We start from the raw sequence: 18,149 nt of genomic DNA on the forward strand, positions 1-18,149 counted from the left end.
GTAACTATTTCACCTCTGATATTTTAACAGAGACACCTTGCTAACATACATGTTTGTTGTTGCTGAATGTAATGGGAGATAGTGGAGAGAGGACATTAGAGGAGCTAGTGGCTCCTGAGATGGAGAATGAGGAACACTACTCCCCAAATGTAAAGCCACCCCCACCCCTAGTGGGGGGAGGTGGGAGAAGGGAGGGAGAAGCTGCATTTCCTTCCCAGAAGAGCCTGGATGCCATGAATTCCCAAATCCCATTCTGCTCTGGGGGTGAACTCTCCCCCTCCCCCCCTCCCCCCCCGGATGTTCCCTATACGTCTGCCAAACTTTCCAGCTTTCCCTCTTTACAGTTACTACAGTGCTGACAAGTGGTGGGAATGCAGACATCTCCGGAACATTTTGGGGGCAACAGAAAGTAAACTGAATTTAATTGCAAAATAAATAGTGCAAAGGATATTGGACTGGGAGGAGGGCGCGCTGAGGGAGAGACCATAGGGAAGGGGATCCATACACACAGATTCTACATATAATTTTCACCCAGTATGCCATATAGAATTGAGGACTTTGGCTATATAAACGGGTCCCTTTCAGTGTAACAGCAAAAAGGGATGGAATAATTTAGAGAGAGTTCTCAATGTATTGGTGTCATTTTCTGTCTTTGACACTTCTTCAAATGTGTTAGAGTATCACCCGTAAGAGGCGCTATGTTGCCACGGTGTCCCTGCATGATCGGATTTATGTGATCGGGGGATACGACGGCCGCTCCCGTCTCAGCTCTGTGGAGTGCTTGGATTATACGTCGGATGAGGATGGCATCTGGTACTCAGTGGCTCCAATGAATGTTCGTCGAGGCCTGGCAGGGGCCACTACCCTAGGAGGTACACACTGATCAGCACTTGTCACAGAGGCCAGACAGGTCCATTGCCAGCATGAAATACAGTGTGTCAGCACCTTCCGAGGGCAGGTGGCTGATAAGGGGAGAGGAGTAACTGATTGGAGATTGTATCTCTCAGCATTTAGAGTTTGAGAAAGAAAATCACCTGCCCATTAACCATAAGAGCAGCTCTTCCTCTTCTTCATCCTAAGAGTGTGTTTCTAGTTCCAGAGAGTGGGAATCTTCCATTTTATACCCTGAAGTTCAGAATTCATCTCCCAGGCAGTTGTTAGAAACATGCTGCTCCCAGTGATCAACTTCTGTGTGTCCCAGCTGGAAGTCACTGCTGAGACCTGTTCTAACAGATCAGCCCCGTTCCCTGTCTCTTGGCTGGGAGCGCCTTCAGGGGCCTGTATTGGTTCGTTTGTTGCAGTTTAACATGTTTTAAAACAGTCGATGAAATGTCATTTGCAGTGAAAAATTTCAATATAACAAATAGATATTTTTCAATAGACCGGTATGGGGGAGTATAGCTAAGGAAGGCCTTTGGGCTGGGATTTATGCAGCAGGTTTCAAGCATAGTGTGTTGCATCTTTTAAATATTCATTCTAAGGAAGTGCTGATGTAACATCAATGAATGGCAGTGTCCAAGTTACCCTAGGCCTCTTCTATGCACAGGGACACACACACATGGTGTGCATGAAATAATATAAAGGGTGGGAAGTGCGGGAGAGGGAAGGGCTTGCGTGTGTATTCATGTCTCTCTGAATCTGCTCCCTGTATTATGTTGCAGATATGATCTACGTTTCTGGTGGTTTTGATGGAAGTCGGCGTCACACCAGTATGGAGAGATATGACCCAAATATTGATCAGTGGAGTATGCTGGGAGACATGCAAACAGCTCGGGAAGGAGCAGGACTGGTTGTAGCTAATGGTGTTATCTACTGCCTTGGTAGGTGACCTTAGGATCCATCAGCATTCTGCAAGTATTAGTGTCCCACCCAGAATTCAGGGCCGACACCATCTATAACGGGCTCCTGGGATGTGCAGAATGCAGCTTAAAAGAGAATCCCAGTTGTTGTATATTTCACTCTCCTGAGATAGTGGGTAGCTCAGTCAGCATACAGACTTCTTGCATAGTCACTGCCGAGGAGATATTTTGATGGTTTGTACTGGAGCCATGCCACGTGCCAGCTGAGATATGAGGAAGTTGGGGGGCTGTGTGCTGGCTGGAATGTGCAAGCCGCGGGATAACTAGTACCTGGGAGTAGCTTTGTCTGTTGGTGCCATTGGAACATGGAAAGGCTGGAGTGGTCTGTTCTGAACTGCTTGTGTTCCAGCTCCTCTCTGAGGCTGGAAGGCCCCACCTGCCCACACTGAATGTTGTGAGTCCCAGATGGAGAATGGTCTTAAACTCTTAAATGAGCTCATTCTTTGGATGCTTCTCCAGGGCCCTTGGTCAAGGCAGTGCCATGGTTTTGTTTTCTGACCACCCTCGTCATGGTCCTATTCTAGGGGAGTCTCGTGTCTCACACTACATTTTCACTTACTGCTCCATCCTAGGTTCCACAACCTTCCCTTGCTCCCTTCTTCTCATTGACCTCTGGGCTGGTAGCACAGTGTTCTTCCCCTGCTGAGGCAGTGTGACATGGCCACTCTGTGTACAATTTCCTGAAAAAGTTGCAATGGCTGCCTTTGCCTTCCACCTCAGGTCATCCCCAGCTCCTGCTGTCTGTGGCCTCCAGAACTTCAGTCCCTGCCTGCTGCAGGCTAGATCAGGGGTCTTATTTCCTGCAGCCCACCAAGCTCCCCCTCCCCCCAGCACACCGCGTCCCTGCTCCTCTGCCTACCTCCAGGCGCTTTCTAGGAGGGAAGGGGGAGGAGCGGAGAGCCACATGCTCAGGGGAGGAGGCGGGGATTTGGGGAAGGAGTTGGAATAGGAGCAGGGAGGGAGCAGAGTTGGGGTGGGGACTTTGGGGAAGGGATTGGAATGGGGGCAGGGAAGGGGTGGGAAGAGGCGGGGCAGGGGCGGGGCCTCATGGAAGGGATGGAGTGGGGGCAGCTGGGGCGCAGGGTGTCAGTGTTGCGGGGCCAATGTACTAGTCCTCATGTGGCCCTCCTGGTGATTGGAGTTTGAGATCCCTGGACTAGATTCTGTGTTTACTTTTGTTCAGCCTTGCCACGCGCTGTGAGTAGTGTTGCTCAAGCTGCCAAGGAGTCACTAAGCCAGAGCCATCTGAGATGGAGCAGACACAGGCATTGCAATGTTCTCTTTGCAGAAACAGTGATCAGGGTTGAACCCGCTGTTGATTCCCATGTTGTTTCAGGTGGCTATGATGGGCTGAACATCTTGAACTCTGTAGAGAGGTATGACCCTCACGCTGGACACTGGACAAATGTCACCCCAATGGCCACCAAGCGCTCAGGTGAGAACTCTGATATGAAGGGTGCACTGCTAGATTGAATAGAGCAATGATTTCTGGCCTGCCTTCATATCCTGGAGGCCCTCATACATCTGCTGGCCTGTGGGACTTAGCATTGTTATAGATCAGCAGTTGGCAACCTTTCAGAAGTGGTGTGCCGAGTCTTCATTTATTCACTTTAATTTAAAGTTTCATGTGTCAGTAATACATTTTAACATTTTTTAGAAGGTCTCTCTCTGTAAGTCTATACATTATATAACTAAACTATTGTCGTATGTAAAGTAAACAAGGTTTTCAAAATGTTTAAGAAGCTTCATTTAAAATTAAATTAAAAATGCTGATCTTACGCCGCCAGCCCCCTGCCAGCCTGGGGTTCCGTTCATCTAGGCTGGTAGCAGGCTGAGCAAGGGGCCAGCAGCCAGAACCCCAGACCGGCAGCTGGCTGAGCGGCTCAGCCTGCCGCCACTCAGCCCGCTGCCGGTCTGGAGTTCCAGCCGCCGGCTCCTGCCAGCAAGGGTCCCCGCTGCCGGCCCCACTCAGCTCACTGCCGGTCTGAGATCCCAGCCCTGCCCACATAGAGTGGGTACCTATCTTCTCCCTGGTTCTAGCCTATTCTCTTCCCCTCTCTCTGCACTGAACTGAGGGTGGGAGTGCACTGAGCACAGGGCCGGGGGTGAAGGAGCAGGCTGGGGGTTGGGGTGCAGGATCTGGCCAGGAGCTAGAATGAGGGAGGGGGCTCAGGGTTGGGGCAGGAGGTTTGGGTGTGGAGTGCTTACCTGGGCAGCTCCCATTTGGTGCAAGGGGTGCAGGTGCTCCAGGTTGGTGCTCAGGGTGGGGGTGGGAATGTGGGGGGTGCAAGAGTTGGGGTGTGGGGGGTGCTGGAGTCAGGGCTGGGGTCATGGGGGGGGTGCAGGCGTCAGGGTAGAGGGCTGGGTGTGTGGGGGGGGGTGCAGGGGTCAGGGCTGAGGGCTGGGAGTGTGTGTGGGGAGGTTTAGGGGTCAGGGCAGAGGACTGGGAGTGTGTGTGGGGAGGTGTAGGGGTCAGGGCAGGGGACTGGGAGTGTGGGCTATGGTCATGGGCATGCTCCCAGCCCCCTGCCCAGAATGGCTCACAGCAGGGGGCTGGAGGGGATATGCCCTGATTCCACCCCCTTTCCCCAGGGCCCCATTTCCACCTCTTCTTTGCCTTCTCCCCGGAGCAGTGAGCTGGGCTGTGCTTCTCCCTCTCCTTCACAAGGGCCGTCAGCTGATTGGCGGCAGGGAGGGAGGGGAGGAGGGGCAGGAACCCAGCATGCTGGGGGAAGAGGCGGGAGAGGGAGGAGCTTGCCTGCCCTCCGGCAGGGCCAAACTTCTTCACCCTGCCCCAATTGGGGAGGGAGCGGGCCAGGGCAGGCAGGATTTTTAATGGCACGCTGCTGCCTGCCGGGGTCGCGGCCTGGGTTCAGCAGCTGACTGAGCGGGGCCAGCGGCTGGGACCCGGCAGGCAGCAGCATGCCATTAAAAATCGGCTCACGTGCCGTCTTTGGCACACATGCCATAGGTTGCCGACCCCTGTTATAGGTGCACAGCAGTCCTAGCAGCAGTCTTTACGCAGCCTTGGGTGACTGTTGACTTAGCTCCACAAAGAGGCTTCTTTTGCTCTTTCCACTATAGCCCTGGAGCCAACGGGACAGTGTTGTTCCCAAACGATGGGTCAGGATATGCCCTAGCCAGCAGTGCTCCTCTGTCTCTATTAGGCACTCAGCACCCTAACATCAGAATGCCTCCTGTGAATTAAAAAGATCAGCAGTGCACTTTCTTCCTTTCTGGTCACCAAAAGGGAATCTTAGGGGTCCGATGGGTTTTATATTTGGTTTGCCTTTCACTTTTAAAAAAAAGTGACCACAAAGGTGCTAGTGTGGGAGAACCTGAGTGAAAATAGGGAGATCGCATTCAGCTTTGGATGCAATGAGGTTAGTAGTTGTTCTGATTTCATCTTGTAGTAAGTTTCCAGTTTTTCTCCATCTGCTATGAAGGTTCTGTCTTCCATAGTCACTAACCCTCCTCAGTGGCTGACCATTTTATTGTCCAGTTCAGTGTAGCCATTGGAGGGTGTCATGGTCACAGAGAGACAGATACTTGGGCCAGTTCCATGCAGAGAATCAGGACAGTGACCTTGCAGTCTCTATTCAATGAGGAGCCAGTGCAGGAAGCAGTTTGTGTCATAGAGATGTATTCCTAGTGGCCTGTGTTGTTGAACAGCTGGGCTGCTGAGTTTAATGTGGGCCCTAGCTACAGTAGTTCTATGGTAGCGCACTCTAGAGTTCAGGATGTATTCCTGCATCCATTCAACTTCCCTTCTCATTTTTTGAAAACAGTTCATTTGGCACTGAAATCATTCCTCCTCTTGGTACTTACACTCTATGAATATGCGTAGATTATTACCATGTGATTCTGTTCTCCCTACTTAGTCACAGTAGACAGTTCTAGCTCTTCTAATCATTCCTAGTATATTTATCCCTCCAGCCCCCAATCATGTTGCTGCTTTTCTTTGAACTCCCTCCAGTTTGTCGTCATACCCAAAAAGAGCATTATAAAATATTTTCTATAAAATCTAGGAAACGAAATAGCCAGAACCTTTGGTCAAGTGACACATAAGCTTGTGAAGTGAAAAATTAAGAACTGATGTACCAGTAGGTACTACTTTAACAAAATAACCCTTACAAAGCAAGAAGATCTCAAGCTAATGTTCCATAAACAGTCCTGCCCCCAGCTTTACTGCTCAGTTCATGCATACAGACTGTTAAACAGAAACCTTCGCTGTGAGGAGCCTCAAAACAACCAGAACTCTGCCTCTAATAAAATAAATAAACGTCATCCATTCAGTGCATAGATTCTCTCAAAATTACACCGAAACATTTTAACACATTACTTTTATTCGTGCAAAGTTTATAAAAAGCCTGTCTTTTCATTTGGCCGTATACATTCTACAAAATCAAACTAGCTATTCAAGACCATTTGCATGCCTTAGGTTTTTTAATAGCATCCTTCATAGTAGAAATCATTTCCTACTGAGGGAAATAATTCTATGTTCCCATATTTAGAAAATGATCATTAGAGACAAAGCTACTGGATGAACATACATTAAAATTTATTCTTACACCAAATCATAAAATGTGTCCATTACGCAGGAGCTATTCATGTCTCAGTGAATGAGCCAAATTGCTCAGACAGCACAAACAATATACATATATGATCAGTTATCCAAACAGAGCATGTTAAAAGGGCATGTGATGTCCAGGTTCAGCTGTCATTAAAGTGAAAGGAAAAACAACCATTGATTTCAGTGGAATTTGGATCTGACTATAAAATGTTAATGAACACAAAGCTTGGGGCAGAGTAAAAGTTTGGGTGCTGGTCACATTTTTGTTTTCAGACTGGGTGTTACGGTTGGTATCAGAATTGTTTGGATAATTTTAACTTACAATTTCCACATGTTTTAACATGTTAAAGTATTTACAGATGTGCTTAATGATATATCTTCTTTTGAACTGCTCTTAGCAACATTAAATGTAACTTACTGGAGTCTATTGTTAATTATTGTATTATTGGGTAACTAATATATAAAGTGAAATCTTGTACAAGAGATCACTGTTTGTTAGGCAGCTTTCTGTTTTGAGACCACCCCAAAATACCCTTAATGTATCAAGTAGGGCTGTCGATTAATTGCAGTTAACTCACACAATTAACTTAAAAAAATTAATCACAGTTTTAATTGCATTGTTAAACAATAGAATACCAATTGAAATGTATGAAATATTTTGGATGTTTTTTCTACATTTTCATATATATATTGTATTCTGTGTTGTAATTGAAATCAAAGCGTATATTATTCTTGATTACAAATATTTGCACTGTAAAAGATAAACAAAAGAAATAGTATTTTTCAATTCACCTCATACAAGTACTGTATTGCAATTTCTGTGTGGTGAAAGTGCAACTTACAAATGTAGATTTTTTTGTTGTTGTTACATAACTGCAGTCAAAAACAAAACCATGTAAACTTCAGCGCCTACAAGTCCAGTCAGTCCTACTTCTTGTTCAACCAATCGCTAAGACAAACAAGTTTGTTTACATTTACAGGAGATAATGCTGCCCTCTTCTTATTTACAATGTCAATAGAAAGTGAGAACAGGCATTTGCATGGCACTTTTGTAGCTGGCATTGCAAGGTATTTATGTGCCAGGTATACTAAACATTCGTATGTCCCTTCATGCTTCGGCCACCGTTCCAGAGGACATGCTTCCATGCTGATGATGCTCGTTAAAAAAATAATGCGTTCATTAAAGTTGTGGCTGAACTCCTTGGGGGAAAATTGTATGTCCTCTGCTCTGTTTTACCCGCGTTCCGCCATATATTTCTTGTTATAGCAGGCTCTGATGATGACCCAGTACATGTTGTTCATTTTAAGAACACTTTCACTGCAGATTTGACAAAACGCAAAGAAGGTACCAATGTGAGATTTCAAAACATAGCTACATAGAATCATAGAATCATAGAATATCAGGGTTGGAAGGGACCCCAGAAGGTCATCTAGTCCAACCCCCTGCTCAAAGCAGGATCAATTCCCAGTTAAATCATCCCAGCCAGGGCTTTGTCAAGCCTGACCTTAAAAACCTCTAAGGAAGGAGATTCTACCACCTCCCTAGGTAACGCATTCCAGTGTTTCACCACCCTCTTAGTGAAAAAGTTTTTCCTAATATCCAATCTAAACCTCCCCCACTGCAACTTGAGACCATTACTCCTCGTTCTGTCATCTGCTACCATTGAGAACAGTCTAGAGCCATCCTCTTTGGAACCCCCTTTCAGGTAGTTGAAAGCAGCTATCAAATCCCCCCTCATTCTTCTCTTCTGCAGGCTAAACAATCCCAGCTCCCTCAGCCTCTCCTCATAACTCATGTGTTCCAGTCCCCTAATCATTTTTGTTGCCCTTCGCTGGACTCTCTCCAATTTATCCACATCCTTCTTGAAGTGTGGGGCCCAAAACTGGACACAGTACTCCAGATGAGGCCTCACCAATGTCGAATAGAGGGGGACGATCACGTCCCTCGATCTGCTCGCTATGCCCCTACTTATACATCCCAAAATGCCATTGGCCTTCTTGGCAACAAGGGCACACTGCTGACTCATATCCAGCTTCTCCTCCACTGTCACCCCTAGGTCCTTTTCCGCAGAACTGCTGCCTAGCCATTCGGTCCCTAGTCTGTAGCTGTGCATTGGGTTCTTCCGTCCTAAGTGCAGGACCCTGCACTTATCCTTATTGAACCTCATCAGATTCCTTTTGGCCCAATCTTCCAATTGGTCTAGGTCCTTCTGTATCCTATCCCTCCCCTCCAGCATATCTACCACTCCTCCCAGTTTAGTATCATCCGCAAATTTGCTGAGAGTGCAATCCACACCATCCTCCAGATCATTTATGAAGATATTGAATAAAACCGGCCCCAGGACCGACCCTTGGGGCACTCCACTTGATACCGGCTGCCAACTAGACATGGAGCCATTGATCACTACCCGTTGAGCCCGACAATTTAGCCAGCTTTCTACCCACCTTATAGTGCATTCATCCAGCCCATACTTCCTTAACTTGCTGACAAGAATACTATGGGAGACCGTGTCAAAAGCTTTGCTAAAGTCAAGAAACAATACATCCACTGCTTTCCCTTCATCCACAGAACCAGTAATCTCATCATAAAAGGCGATTAGATTAGTCAGGCATGACCTTCCCTTGGTGAATCCATGCTGGCTGTTCCTGATCACTTTCCTCTCATGCAAGTGCTTCAGGATTGATTCTTTGAGGACCTGCTCCATGATTTTTCCAGGGACTGAGGTGAGGCTGACTGGCCTGTAGTTCCCAGGATCTTCCTTCTTCCCTTTTTTAAAGATTGGCACTACATTAGCCTTTCACTCTACCCAAGGTTTAAGAATCTGAAGTGCCTTCCAAAATCTGAGAGGTTGAGGCGTGTGGAGCATGCTTTTAGAAGTCTTAAAAGATCAGCACTCCAATGCGGAAACTACAGAACCCCAAAAAAGAAAATCAATCTTCTGCTTGTGGCATCCGACTCAGATAATGAAAATGAACATGCCTCGGTCCGCAGTGCTTTGGGTTGTTATTGAGCAGAACCCGTCATCAGCATGTACGCATGTCCCCTGGAATGGTGATTGAAGCATGAAGGGACATATGAATCTTCAGCACATCTGGCACATAAATATCTTGCAGTGCTGGCTACAATAGTGCAATGAGAACGCCTGTTCTCATTTTCAGGTGATGTAAACAAGAAGCGGGCAGCCTTATCTCCTGTAAATGTAAACAAACTTGTTTGTCTGAGCGAGTGGCTGAATGAGAAGTAAGACTGAGTGGACTTGCAGGCGCTAAAGCTTTACATTGTTTTATTTTTGAATGCAGTTATTTTTTATACATAATTCTACATTTGTAAGTTCAACTTTCATGATAGAGATTGCACTTCAGTACTTGTATTAGGTGAATTGAAAAATACTATTTCTTTCGTTTTTTTACAGTGCAAGTACTTGTAATAAAAAATAAATATAAAGTGAGCACTGTACACTTTGTATTCTGTGTTGTAATTGAAATCAATATATTTAAAAATGTAGAAAACATCAAAAAAATTAAATAAATGGTATTCTATTATTGAACAATATGATTTTTTTTTAATTGTGTGACAGCCCTAGTATCAAGTATAATTTGCTAAACTATGGGATAGCTTGGAAGGGAATACTGATTCTTCTTCAAGTGCTTGCTTATGTCGATTCCGTTTTAGGTGTGGATGCGTCTATGTACACAGTTGTCATAGATTTCTGCTTTAGTGGTATCCGTAGGGCCAGCTGTGGTGCCCCCTGGAGTGGCGCTCCCATGCGGCGGTATATCAAGCACCGCCAGCCCTGTGCCCTGTCGGTTCCTTCTTAGCGCCCATGACAGTTGGTTGAGCACCTTGTCTTGCTTTGCAAGAACAGGAGCGGTTTATCCATTGACTTGCTAGTTGTGGTTGTACAGAGTTTCATAGTTCTTTAGCTAATAGTGTTAGTCAAGAGATTCCCCCGTTGGGACTTTACCCCGAGCCCCGCTCCCCCAGCTTTAAGCCATCTGCATCATGCTGCAGGCCGATGCCAGTCAGCGATTCGCACGATAGCTATCTTAAGCGTCTGGAAGAGGGACATCGCAAGGACAGGTGCTGCATCTGTAAGAACTTTCGCCTGCGGCCTCAGAAAGAGCAGGATATCTGCTTGAGGGTGTTATTGATGGAGGCTGCTCTTCATCCGGTGTTGGAACTCTCCACCGCAGCACCTAAGCCCAGCCCTTTGGCCTCAGTGCGCAGTGCACCGCCAGCACCACACTGAAGAAGCAGCTGAGGAAACGGAGCCCTTCAGCACTGAAGGACAGAGGAGCATCAGGCAAAGGACCGCTGTCAGGCCATGCACCTGCTACGGGAAGTCACAGAGATACCGCAGAGGTTGGACCCACCAGTCCCACCAAGGACCCACCCCCCCACCCCGGGCAGCTGCAAGAGTTCTCAGTTTGTGATGGGGCCCGCAGTGCCCCAAGTGGTCTCAGCGGCCAAGGAGCAAGGCCAGCTGACTCCGCAGGTGCCATGCCAGGTGACCGATTACGGCTCTGCTTGTGGCACCGAAGGGGAAGGCCATCAGGGTGCTGCAGCATAGACTGGCGGAACACCCCGGATCGCAGATGCAAGTCCCTCTCGCTGCGACCTCAGGACCCGGCACCGTACCCTAGCTCGCCAGCCAGACGGCTGAGATCTCCGTTGAGATCCCCTCTTATAAGGCAGGGGACTCTGGACTCATGGCGCTGCTCCCCATACCAGCAGTACCGACGACTGTCCAGCCATAGATCACCTAACGCCGCATACCCTCCCCCAGAAGGTCTCCTTGTTGTCGGTCCCCATCCTGGAGGGCTCACTCAGGGTCTGGATGTTGGTCACGCTCACCCCAGTACCACTCCTCCGGCACGTGGCACAATTTCCTGTCGCACCACCATTCGCTTACCGGGGTCTGTAGGCAGACTCAGGCCTCAACAGCTTCGTCATGGTCACCGGAGGGGCAGTGGTTGGATCGGACCGTGACTTCTCAGCCCGTCACCAATGCAGGGTGACTCCCTTCCAATGCAGGAGACTGAGGTGGCACCGGCTGTGGTGCCAACGCAGCAGGGGCCGTGTCCCCCACGCCCTCCGCAGTGGCAGTCCTGGAATCCATGGGGAGTGCCGGTGATGCCGGTCCAGGACTCCCATCCCTCCATTGCCACATTGGACAAACCGGCCAAGGTGCAGCTGGTGCCACAATCGGAGCACCGCAACAGAGGTGGAACCAGCACCCCGTACTCTGGCGCCAAGGGAGCCCTCCCCCAATAAAGAAGGGGGTGACACTATCCCTCAGGCCACTCAGTCATCATCGTTGTCCCTGTACAAGGCAGTGATCAGACCTTCCCATACCGGCAGTCCCCCGGACAATTTTAAGAAGCACCAGGCCCTCCTTAAACAGGTGACAAAGAATCTGGGCTTGCAAATCGAAGAGGTTGCTGAAGTGTCATCTCGGCCACCACACCAGCAAAAATTGCATTGCCCGTCCACCCGGGGTGCTCAAAATTAGTCAAAGTGGTGTGGCAAATGCCCTCATCTATTTTGCCACATCCTAAAAAGTGGAAAAGAAATACTGTGTCCCTGCTAAGGGCTTTGAGTATCTGTATACTCATCCTGCCACAGCATCATTAGTTGTGTCTGCGGTGAATGAAAGGAACAGACAGGGCCACCCCAGCAGAACCCCAAAAATAAAGAGGCCAAGAGACTCAACTTATTTGGGAGAAAAGTTTATTCGACAGCCAGCTTACAGTTTAGGGTCTCTAACCATCAGGCCCTGCTGGGATGTTCTAACTTTAACCTGTGGAAAGAAAAGGAGTACTTGTGGCGCCTTAGAGACTAACAAATTTATTTGAGCATAAGCTCACGAAAGCTTATGCTCAAATAAATTTGTTAGTCTCTAAGGTGACACAAGTACTCCTTTTCTTTTTGTGGATACAGACTAACACAGCTGCTACTCTGAAACCTTTAACTTGTGGGACTCCCTTAAGAAGTTCACGGGAGCCCTCCCACAGGATCGTGCCCAAGAGTTAGCCGCATTGTTGAGCCTGACTGACTCTAGGCTCCTGAGCCATCCTCCGTTCCCTGGGTCTGCACACCCCTCAGCAGCCCAGGAAGCCATTCTGCCCTCTGCCTCCTCCTCAGACGCAGTCTAGGCCCCCAGCTCCCAGGTCTGGCTCCTACAGGAGAAAGAACAAGTACAAAGCACCTAAGAGACGCTACCCATCCTCTTCCCGTCCGGCTGCTCAACCTGACTCTCCCAGAAGTCAGGGAGGCCAGAAGCAGTCATTTTGAGGGTGCGCTCAAGGATGCACTGGATCCAAACCCTCCCTTTCCTCAACTGCCTCCGCCCTTTCCGGTCATAGAATCATAGAATATCAGGGTTGGAAGGGACCCCAGAAGGTCATCTAGTCCAACCCCCTGCTCAAAGCAGGACCAATTCCCAGTTAAATCATCCCAGCCAGGGCTTTGTCAAGCCTGACCTTAAAAACCTCTAAGGAAGGAGATTCTACCACCTCCCTAGGTAACGCATTCCAGTGTTTCACCACCCTCTTAGTGAAAAAGTTTTTCCTAATATCCAATCTAAACCTCCCCCACTGCAACTTGAGACCATTACTCCTCGTTCTGTCATCTGCTACCATTGAGAACAGTCTAGAGCCATCCTCTTTGGAACCCCCTTTCAGGTAGTTGAAAGCAGCTATCAAATCCCCCCTCATTCTTCTCTTCTGCAGGCTAAACAATCCCAGCTCCCTCAGCCTGCTTGGTCAGCCTGGTCCTGTGTCACCTTGGACCACTGGGTGCTAGATACATTTTTTTTCTGGCTATACCCTGCTGTTTACAGCGGACCACCCCTCCCACTTCTCCCCTGTCCCTCTTCAGGGACCCTTCTCACGAGCAGCTCCTCATTCAGGAGGTCAAAGACCTCCTTTGCTTGGGGGCATTGGAAAAGGCCTGGTCTGTTCCAGCTGTCGCGACCTGGGGTTTATAATAAACTAAACAAAGTAAACCTTAACCCCGGTATAACACATAGAGTTCATTGGAGCGGTCCTCGACTCCACTCGGGCCAGGACTTTCCTCCCCAAGACTCAGTTCCAGGCCATGTTGGATCTTATCGCAGGCTTGCAGGCCCACCCACTCACCACCACCCACACGTGCCTGAGGCTGCTGGGCCACATGGCAGTATGTACTTACATGGTCTGGCTCTCACAACTCCGCCTCAGACCTGGTCAGCATGGCTGGTGTTGGTCTACATCACCAACAGCATGAACCGGGTGGTCAGGATTCCGGACAGCGTCCTGGCGTCTCTCGTCTGGTGGCAGGATCCCGCATCAGTGTTGGAAGGTGTTCCCTTTTGCGGCCCCATCCTCATCGGTGACCCTTGTCTCCGATGCGTCGGACCTGGGCTGGGGAGCCCACCTCGGTGATCTCAACACTCAAAGCCATTGGTCCAGTCAAGATCGTTCCCTTCATATCAATGTTGGGGAACTCAGGGCGGTCTGACTGGCCTGCCAGGCCTTTCTACCTCATATACAAGATAGGGTGGTACAGGTCCTGATGGACAACATGGCTACAGTCTTCTATATCAACAGGCAGAGCGGAGCTAGGTCGTCTGCCCTTTGCCAGGAAGCCCTCTGGCTCTGCAACTTCTGTCTACAGTACAATATCGCCTCAGCAGGACGTTCTTGTCTTGCCACGAGGGGTCTCTTCATCCAGAGTTGGTCAGCTCCATCTTCCACAGGTGGGGAACTCCCCAGATGGACTTGTTTGCTTCCAGACAAAACAGGAAGTACCACATCTTCTGCTCAATTGGGGGCATGGACAGAGGAGCCCTGTCTGACGTCTTTCTGCTCTCATGGTCGGGGGCTTTGAAGTACACCTCCAGTAACGTTGCTTCCCAGGATCCTCATGAAGATCAAACAGGACAGGGCAAGGATCATCCTCACGGCATTGGTGTGGCCGCACCAACGCTGGTTGAGCACCCTCCTGGACCTCTCGGTTGCAACCCTTTTCCAGCTACTGCTCAGGTCAGACCTGTTGTCCCAGACCATGTCAGTCTTCCACACTACATCTGGCGGCACTACATCTGACAGCCTGGCTGCTGCGTGGTTAAACGCACAGGAGCAGCCGTGCTCGGTGGAGGTTCAGCACGTTCTGTTGGGAAGCAGGAAGCCCTCCACCAGAGCGACCTACATGGCCAAGTGGAGATGGTTCCCCTGTTGGATTGCGGACAAAGCTGTTTTGTCCTGAGCGGGCTTCACTGCCGCTTATTCTGGACTGCCTTCTGCATCTCAAGCTCCAAGACTTGTCCCTCTCATCGATCAAGGTCCATCTAACAGCCATCTCGGCCTTCCACCCACCTTTCCAGGGTAAGTCTGTTTTTGCTCAGGATATCGTGGCCAGATTCCTTAAAGGCCTGGAGCGCCTCTACTCACAAGTCAGAGACCCTATCCCTCCGTGAGTCTTGAATCTGGTGCTGTCTCAGCTCACGGGTCCTCCCTTTGAGCCCTTGGTTTCCTGTTCTCTCCTCCTTTCCTGGAATGTCATGTTCCTGGTTGCAGTGATGTCAGCCCGCTGGGTATCCGAGATTCAGGCGCTCACCTCGGAGCCGCAGTACACGGTCTTCTACAAGGGCAATGTCCAGCTAAGGCCACGCCCGGCTTTTCTTCCTAAAGTAGTCTCTCAGTTTCATTGAAACAAGGACATTTACTCATGTGGCTTTGGAAAGAAGACTGGTAAGTCAGAAGGGGAGCGCAGGCTACATGCCCTGGACATTAGGAGGGCTCTGGCCTTCTATGTGGATAGGACTAAGTCATTCCATAAGTCGATGCAGTTGTTCATCACAGGGGCTGACAGGATGAAAGGTTGCCCGGTATCCACTCAGAATTTCTTCTTGGATCACTGCCTGCATTCGCTTCTGCTATGACCAAGCGAAGGTGCCACCCCCGGCGATGGTCACCGCCCACTCTACCAGGACACAGGCTTCTTCAGCAGCCGTTCTGGCCCATGTGTGCCTATCCAGGGCATCTGTAGAGCAGCCACATGGTCATCTGTCCACCCTTTTTCGTCCCACTATGCGCTGACCCAGCAGGCCTGAGACAATGCTGACTTCGTTAGGGCAGTACTGCAAGATGCTAAGCTGTGAACTCTGAGTCCACCTCCATTGATACTGCTTGTGAGTCACCTACAATGGAATCGACATGAGCAAGCACTCAAAGAAGAAAAAACAGTTACCTTCCTTTCATAACTGTTGTTCTTTGAGATGTGTTGATCATGTCCATTCCATTTCCTCCCCTCCCTCCAACCCCTCTGTTGGAGTTGCCGGCAAGAAGGAACTGAGAGGGCGCGGGGCTGGCAGCACCTAATATACCGCCGCATGGGAGTGCCACTCCAGGGGGCACCACAGCCGGCCCTATGGATATCACTAAGGCAGAAATCTCCGACAACTGTGCATGCGGGCGTGCACACACCTAAAATGGACATGAGCAACACATCTCGAAGAACAACAGTTAAGAAAGGTAGCTGACCATTTTTTACTCTCCCACACAGTGGTTTGGCACAATTGAACTTTCAACAATAAGAGTAAAGCTCATCTCTGGAGGAGACAGAACTCTTGTCTGGGGTAGCCTGAGACTATGGAACAAACTCCCCCAGGAACTAAGGACTATCAAAAACCTCACCACTTTCTGCACAGTTCTTTCCCCTTGCTTTCTCTACTATAAACACAGAGCAACAGGTATACCTATATTTAAAAACAATAGATGCTACCAACCCAAGATACCCCCTTTCATGTGCTTCTCTATCTGGGGAGAAAATGAGAGAACAAACAATATGTGACAGATCTATAGTCACATGGCTTAATGCATTACTGGAAGGCTCTCGGATACTATGGTGGTGAGTATAGAATAGAATCCCAGGGTAGCTGGATGTTTCTGTGAAGATGATCAGCAGTAAAATAGTTAATAGTGTTGACTGTAACAACGTGGCAATATTTACAACCCTGACTAGAGATACAGATTCAGACCGGAAATAAGATCTACATTTTTACAAGGTAATTAACCATTGGAACAACTGACCAAGGGTCATGGTAGATTCTCCATCACTGACAATTTTTAAATCAAGAAGTGATGTTTTTAACTGATCTTCTGTAGGAATTCTTTTGGGGAAGTTCTCTGGCCTGTGTTCTACAGAAGGTCAGACTAGATGATCACTGTGGTCCCTTTATGCAGGGTTCTAAATCTTGCTAACAGTGTAGATTAACAGCCGAGCCCTCGATAGATTCACAGATTCCAAGGCCAGACGAGGGCTCCGCTGTTAATCTACACTGTTAGCAAGATTTAGAACCCTGCATAAAGCTGCTGAGCACATTCTGGTGGCTCAGTGTGGTAGGTGCTTCACAGCTGCACCAGATCTGAAAGGTCGTGTGGCTAGGAACAGTCAGGCTGGGAAAGAGATTAGGGTGAGGTTTATTTTCTGTTGTTTGAGTTACCAGAAAACCACGCCCCAGGGAAAAGGTAGCTTTGCCCTCATACGGTAAGTATGGTCATTTTGGAGCAAGGTGGGACCAGCACCTGCTCACACTGACATTTTAATTCCGCTGTGCTTCAGTGCCACCGCATCACTGACAGCAGCCTTCATGTCCTTAGAGCCAAATATTGCCTGGCTGTGTGTGTGGAAGGTCTAAGAGGGATGGGGTAAAGGAATTCCACCTCCAGCTTGGTGCAGAGCAGTTCCATTCTCCCCACTTCAGCCAATTTGGCTGAGTAGCAGCTAGAGATGAATGCATTCACTGTGCAGGGATTAGGCCTATGTGTGCATATTAATGGATCCGCTCATTTGTACTGCCACCAAACTGCTCCTCTGTACTTAATCCCCCAGCATGGCCTCCCACACACACTCAGTAGAACCATGGCAGTTCCATTGGGTTTAAACCTTTCTGCACCCTTGAGTTGGGTGAGTGTGTTTAGAGCTATTGCTTCAGCTCTGTCTGCAGCCTGAGCCCAGTGCCCTGCCCCCTCCCCATGCATATTGCCCAAACTGTCCACTAAAAGCAGGGAAATCAGTTGTTTTTCAGTTGGATGGATGGATGAAAACCACAAAGTTTACCAAACTTTCACCAAAGTGTTTCCTTTGGGGTAAGAATGATCAGGAAACACTTCAGCCCTAACAAGCTATTTTGCAGAAAGTTGAAGCAAGTAAGAAATGTCCTTTCCGTCCCTGTAATTGCAGCAGCATCCCTGCCATAGAGCTGCGATTATGGGTAGTGCACTCCATCCAGCCTAGCTGCAGTGATAATCATGTGCTGGTTTCTGTTGCTCAACATAACTCCCCTTCCCCTTCCAGGAGCAGGAGTAGCATTGTTGAACGATCACATTTACGTTGTTGGTGGGTTTGATGGGACAGCACATCTCTCCTCTGTGGAAGCCTATAACGTTCGCACTGATTCTTGGACTACTGTGACGAGTATGACAACGCCTCGTTGCTACGTGGGTGCCACCGTGCTGAGGGGACGGCTGTATGCAATAGCTGGGTAAGAAGGGTGGGCCTTGCTGCTCTTTGAGGGGCTGCCTACACTGGGAACTTGCTTGGTGGTAGGAAAGGAGTCCTCTGATATGCTGCTAAACAAGACTTAATCCTTAGTGCAGACAAGGACAGCCATGTTTAAAACGTATTGGCAGGGAGTGTCCAACCCAAGCTGTTGTGGGGGGGGGATGGCTTG

General features: G+C 48.9%; 1 protein-coding gene across 5 annotated transcripts in view; it reads left to right on the top strand.

The window, feature by feature from the left end:
- KLHL12 (kelch like family member 12) overlaps window positions 1-18,149 on the top strand; it is a 118,167-nt gene that overhangs the window by 71,710 nt on the left and 28,308 nt on the right. For 2 of the 5 annotated variants that reach the window (XM_073319671.1, XM_073319673.1), the window contains exons 7-10: window positions 677-872; window positions 1,662-1,820; window positions 3,196-3,294; window positions 17,774-17,960. In XM_073319671.1, the coding sequence (XP_073175772.1) occupies window positions 677-872; window positions 1,662-1,820; window positions 3,196-3,294; window positions 17,774-17,960 (641 nt within the window). Of the gene's footprint in view, window positions 1-676; window positions 873-1,661; window positions 1,821-3,195; window positions 3,295-15,979; window positions 16,073-17,773; window positions 17,961-18,149 lie in introns of those variants that run through there. The other 3 variants (XR_012155801.1, XM_073319672.1, XM_073319674.1) reach the window with 2 other exon arrangements.

The sequence above is a fragment of the Lepidochelys kempii genome, chromosome 21 (genome assembly GCF_965140265.1).
Source record: "Lepidochelys kempii isolate rLepKem1 chromosome 21, rLepKem1.hap2, whole genome shotgun sequence".
NCBI classification, from domain to species: Eukaryota; Metazoa; Chordata; order Testudines; family Cheloniidae; genus Lepidochelys; species Lepidochelys kempii.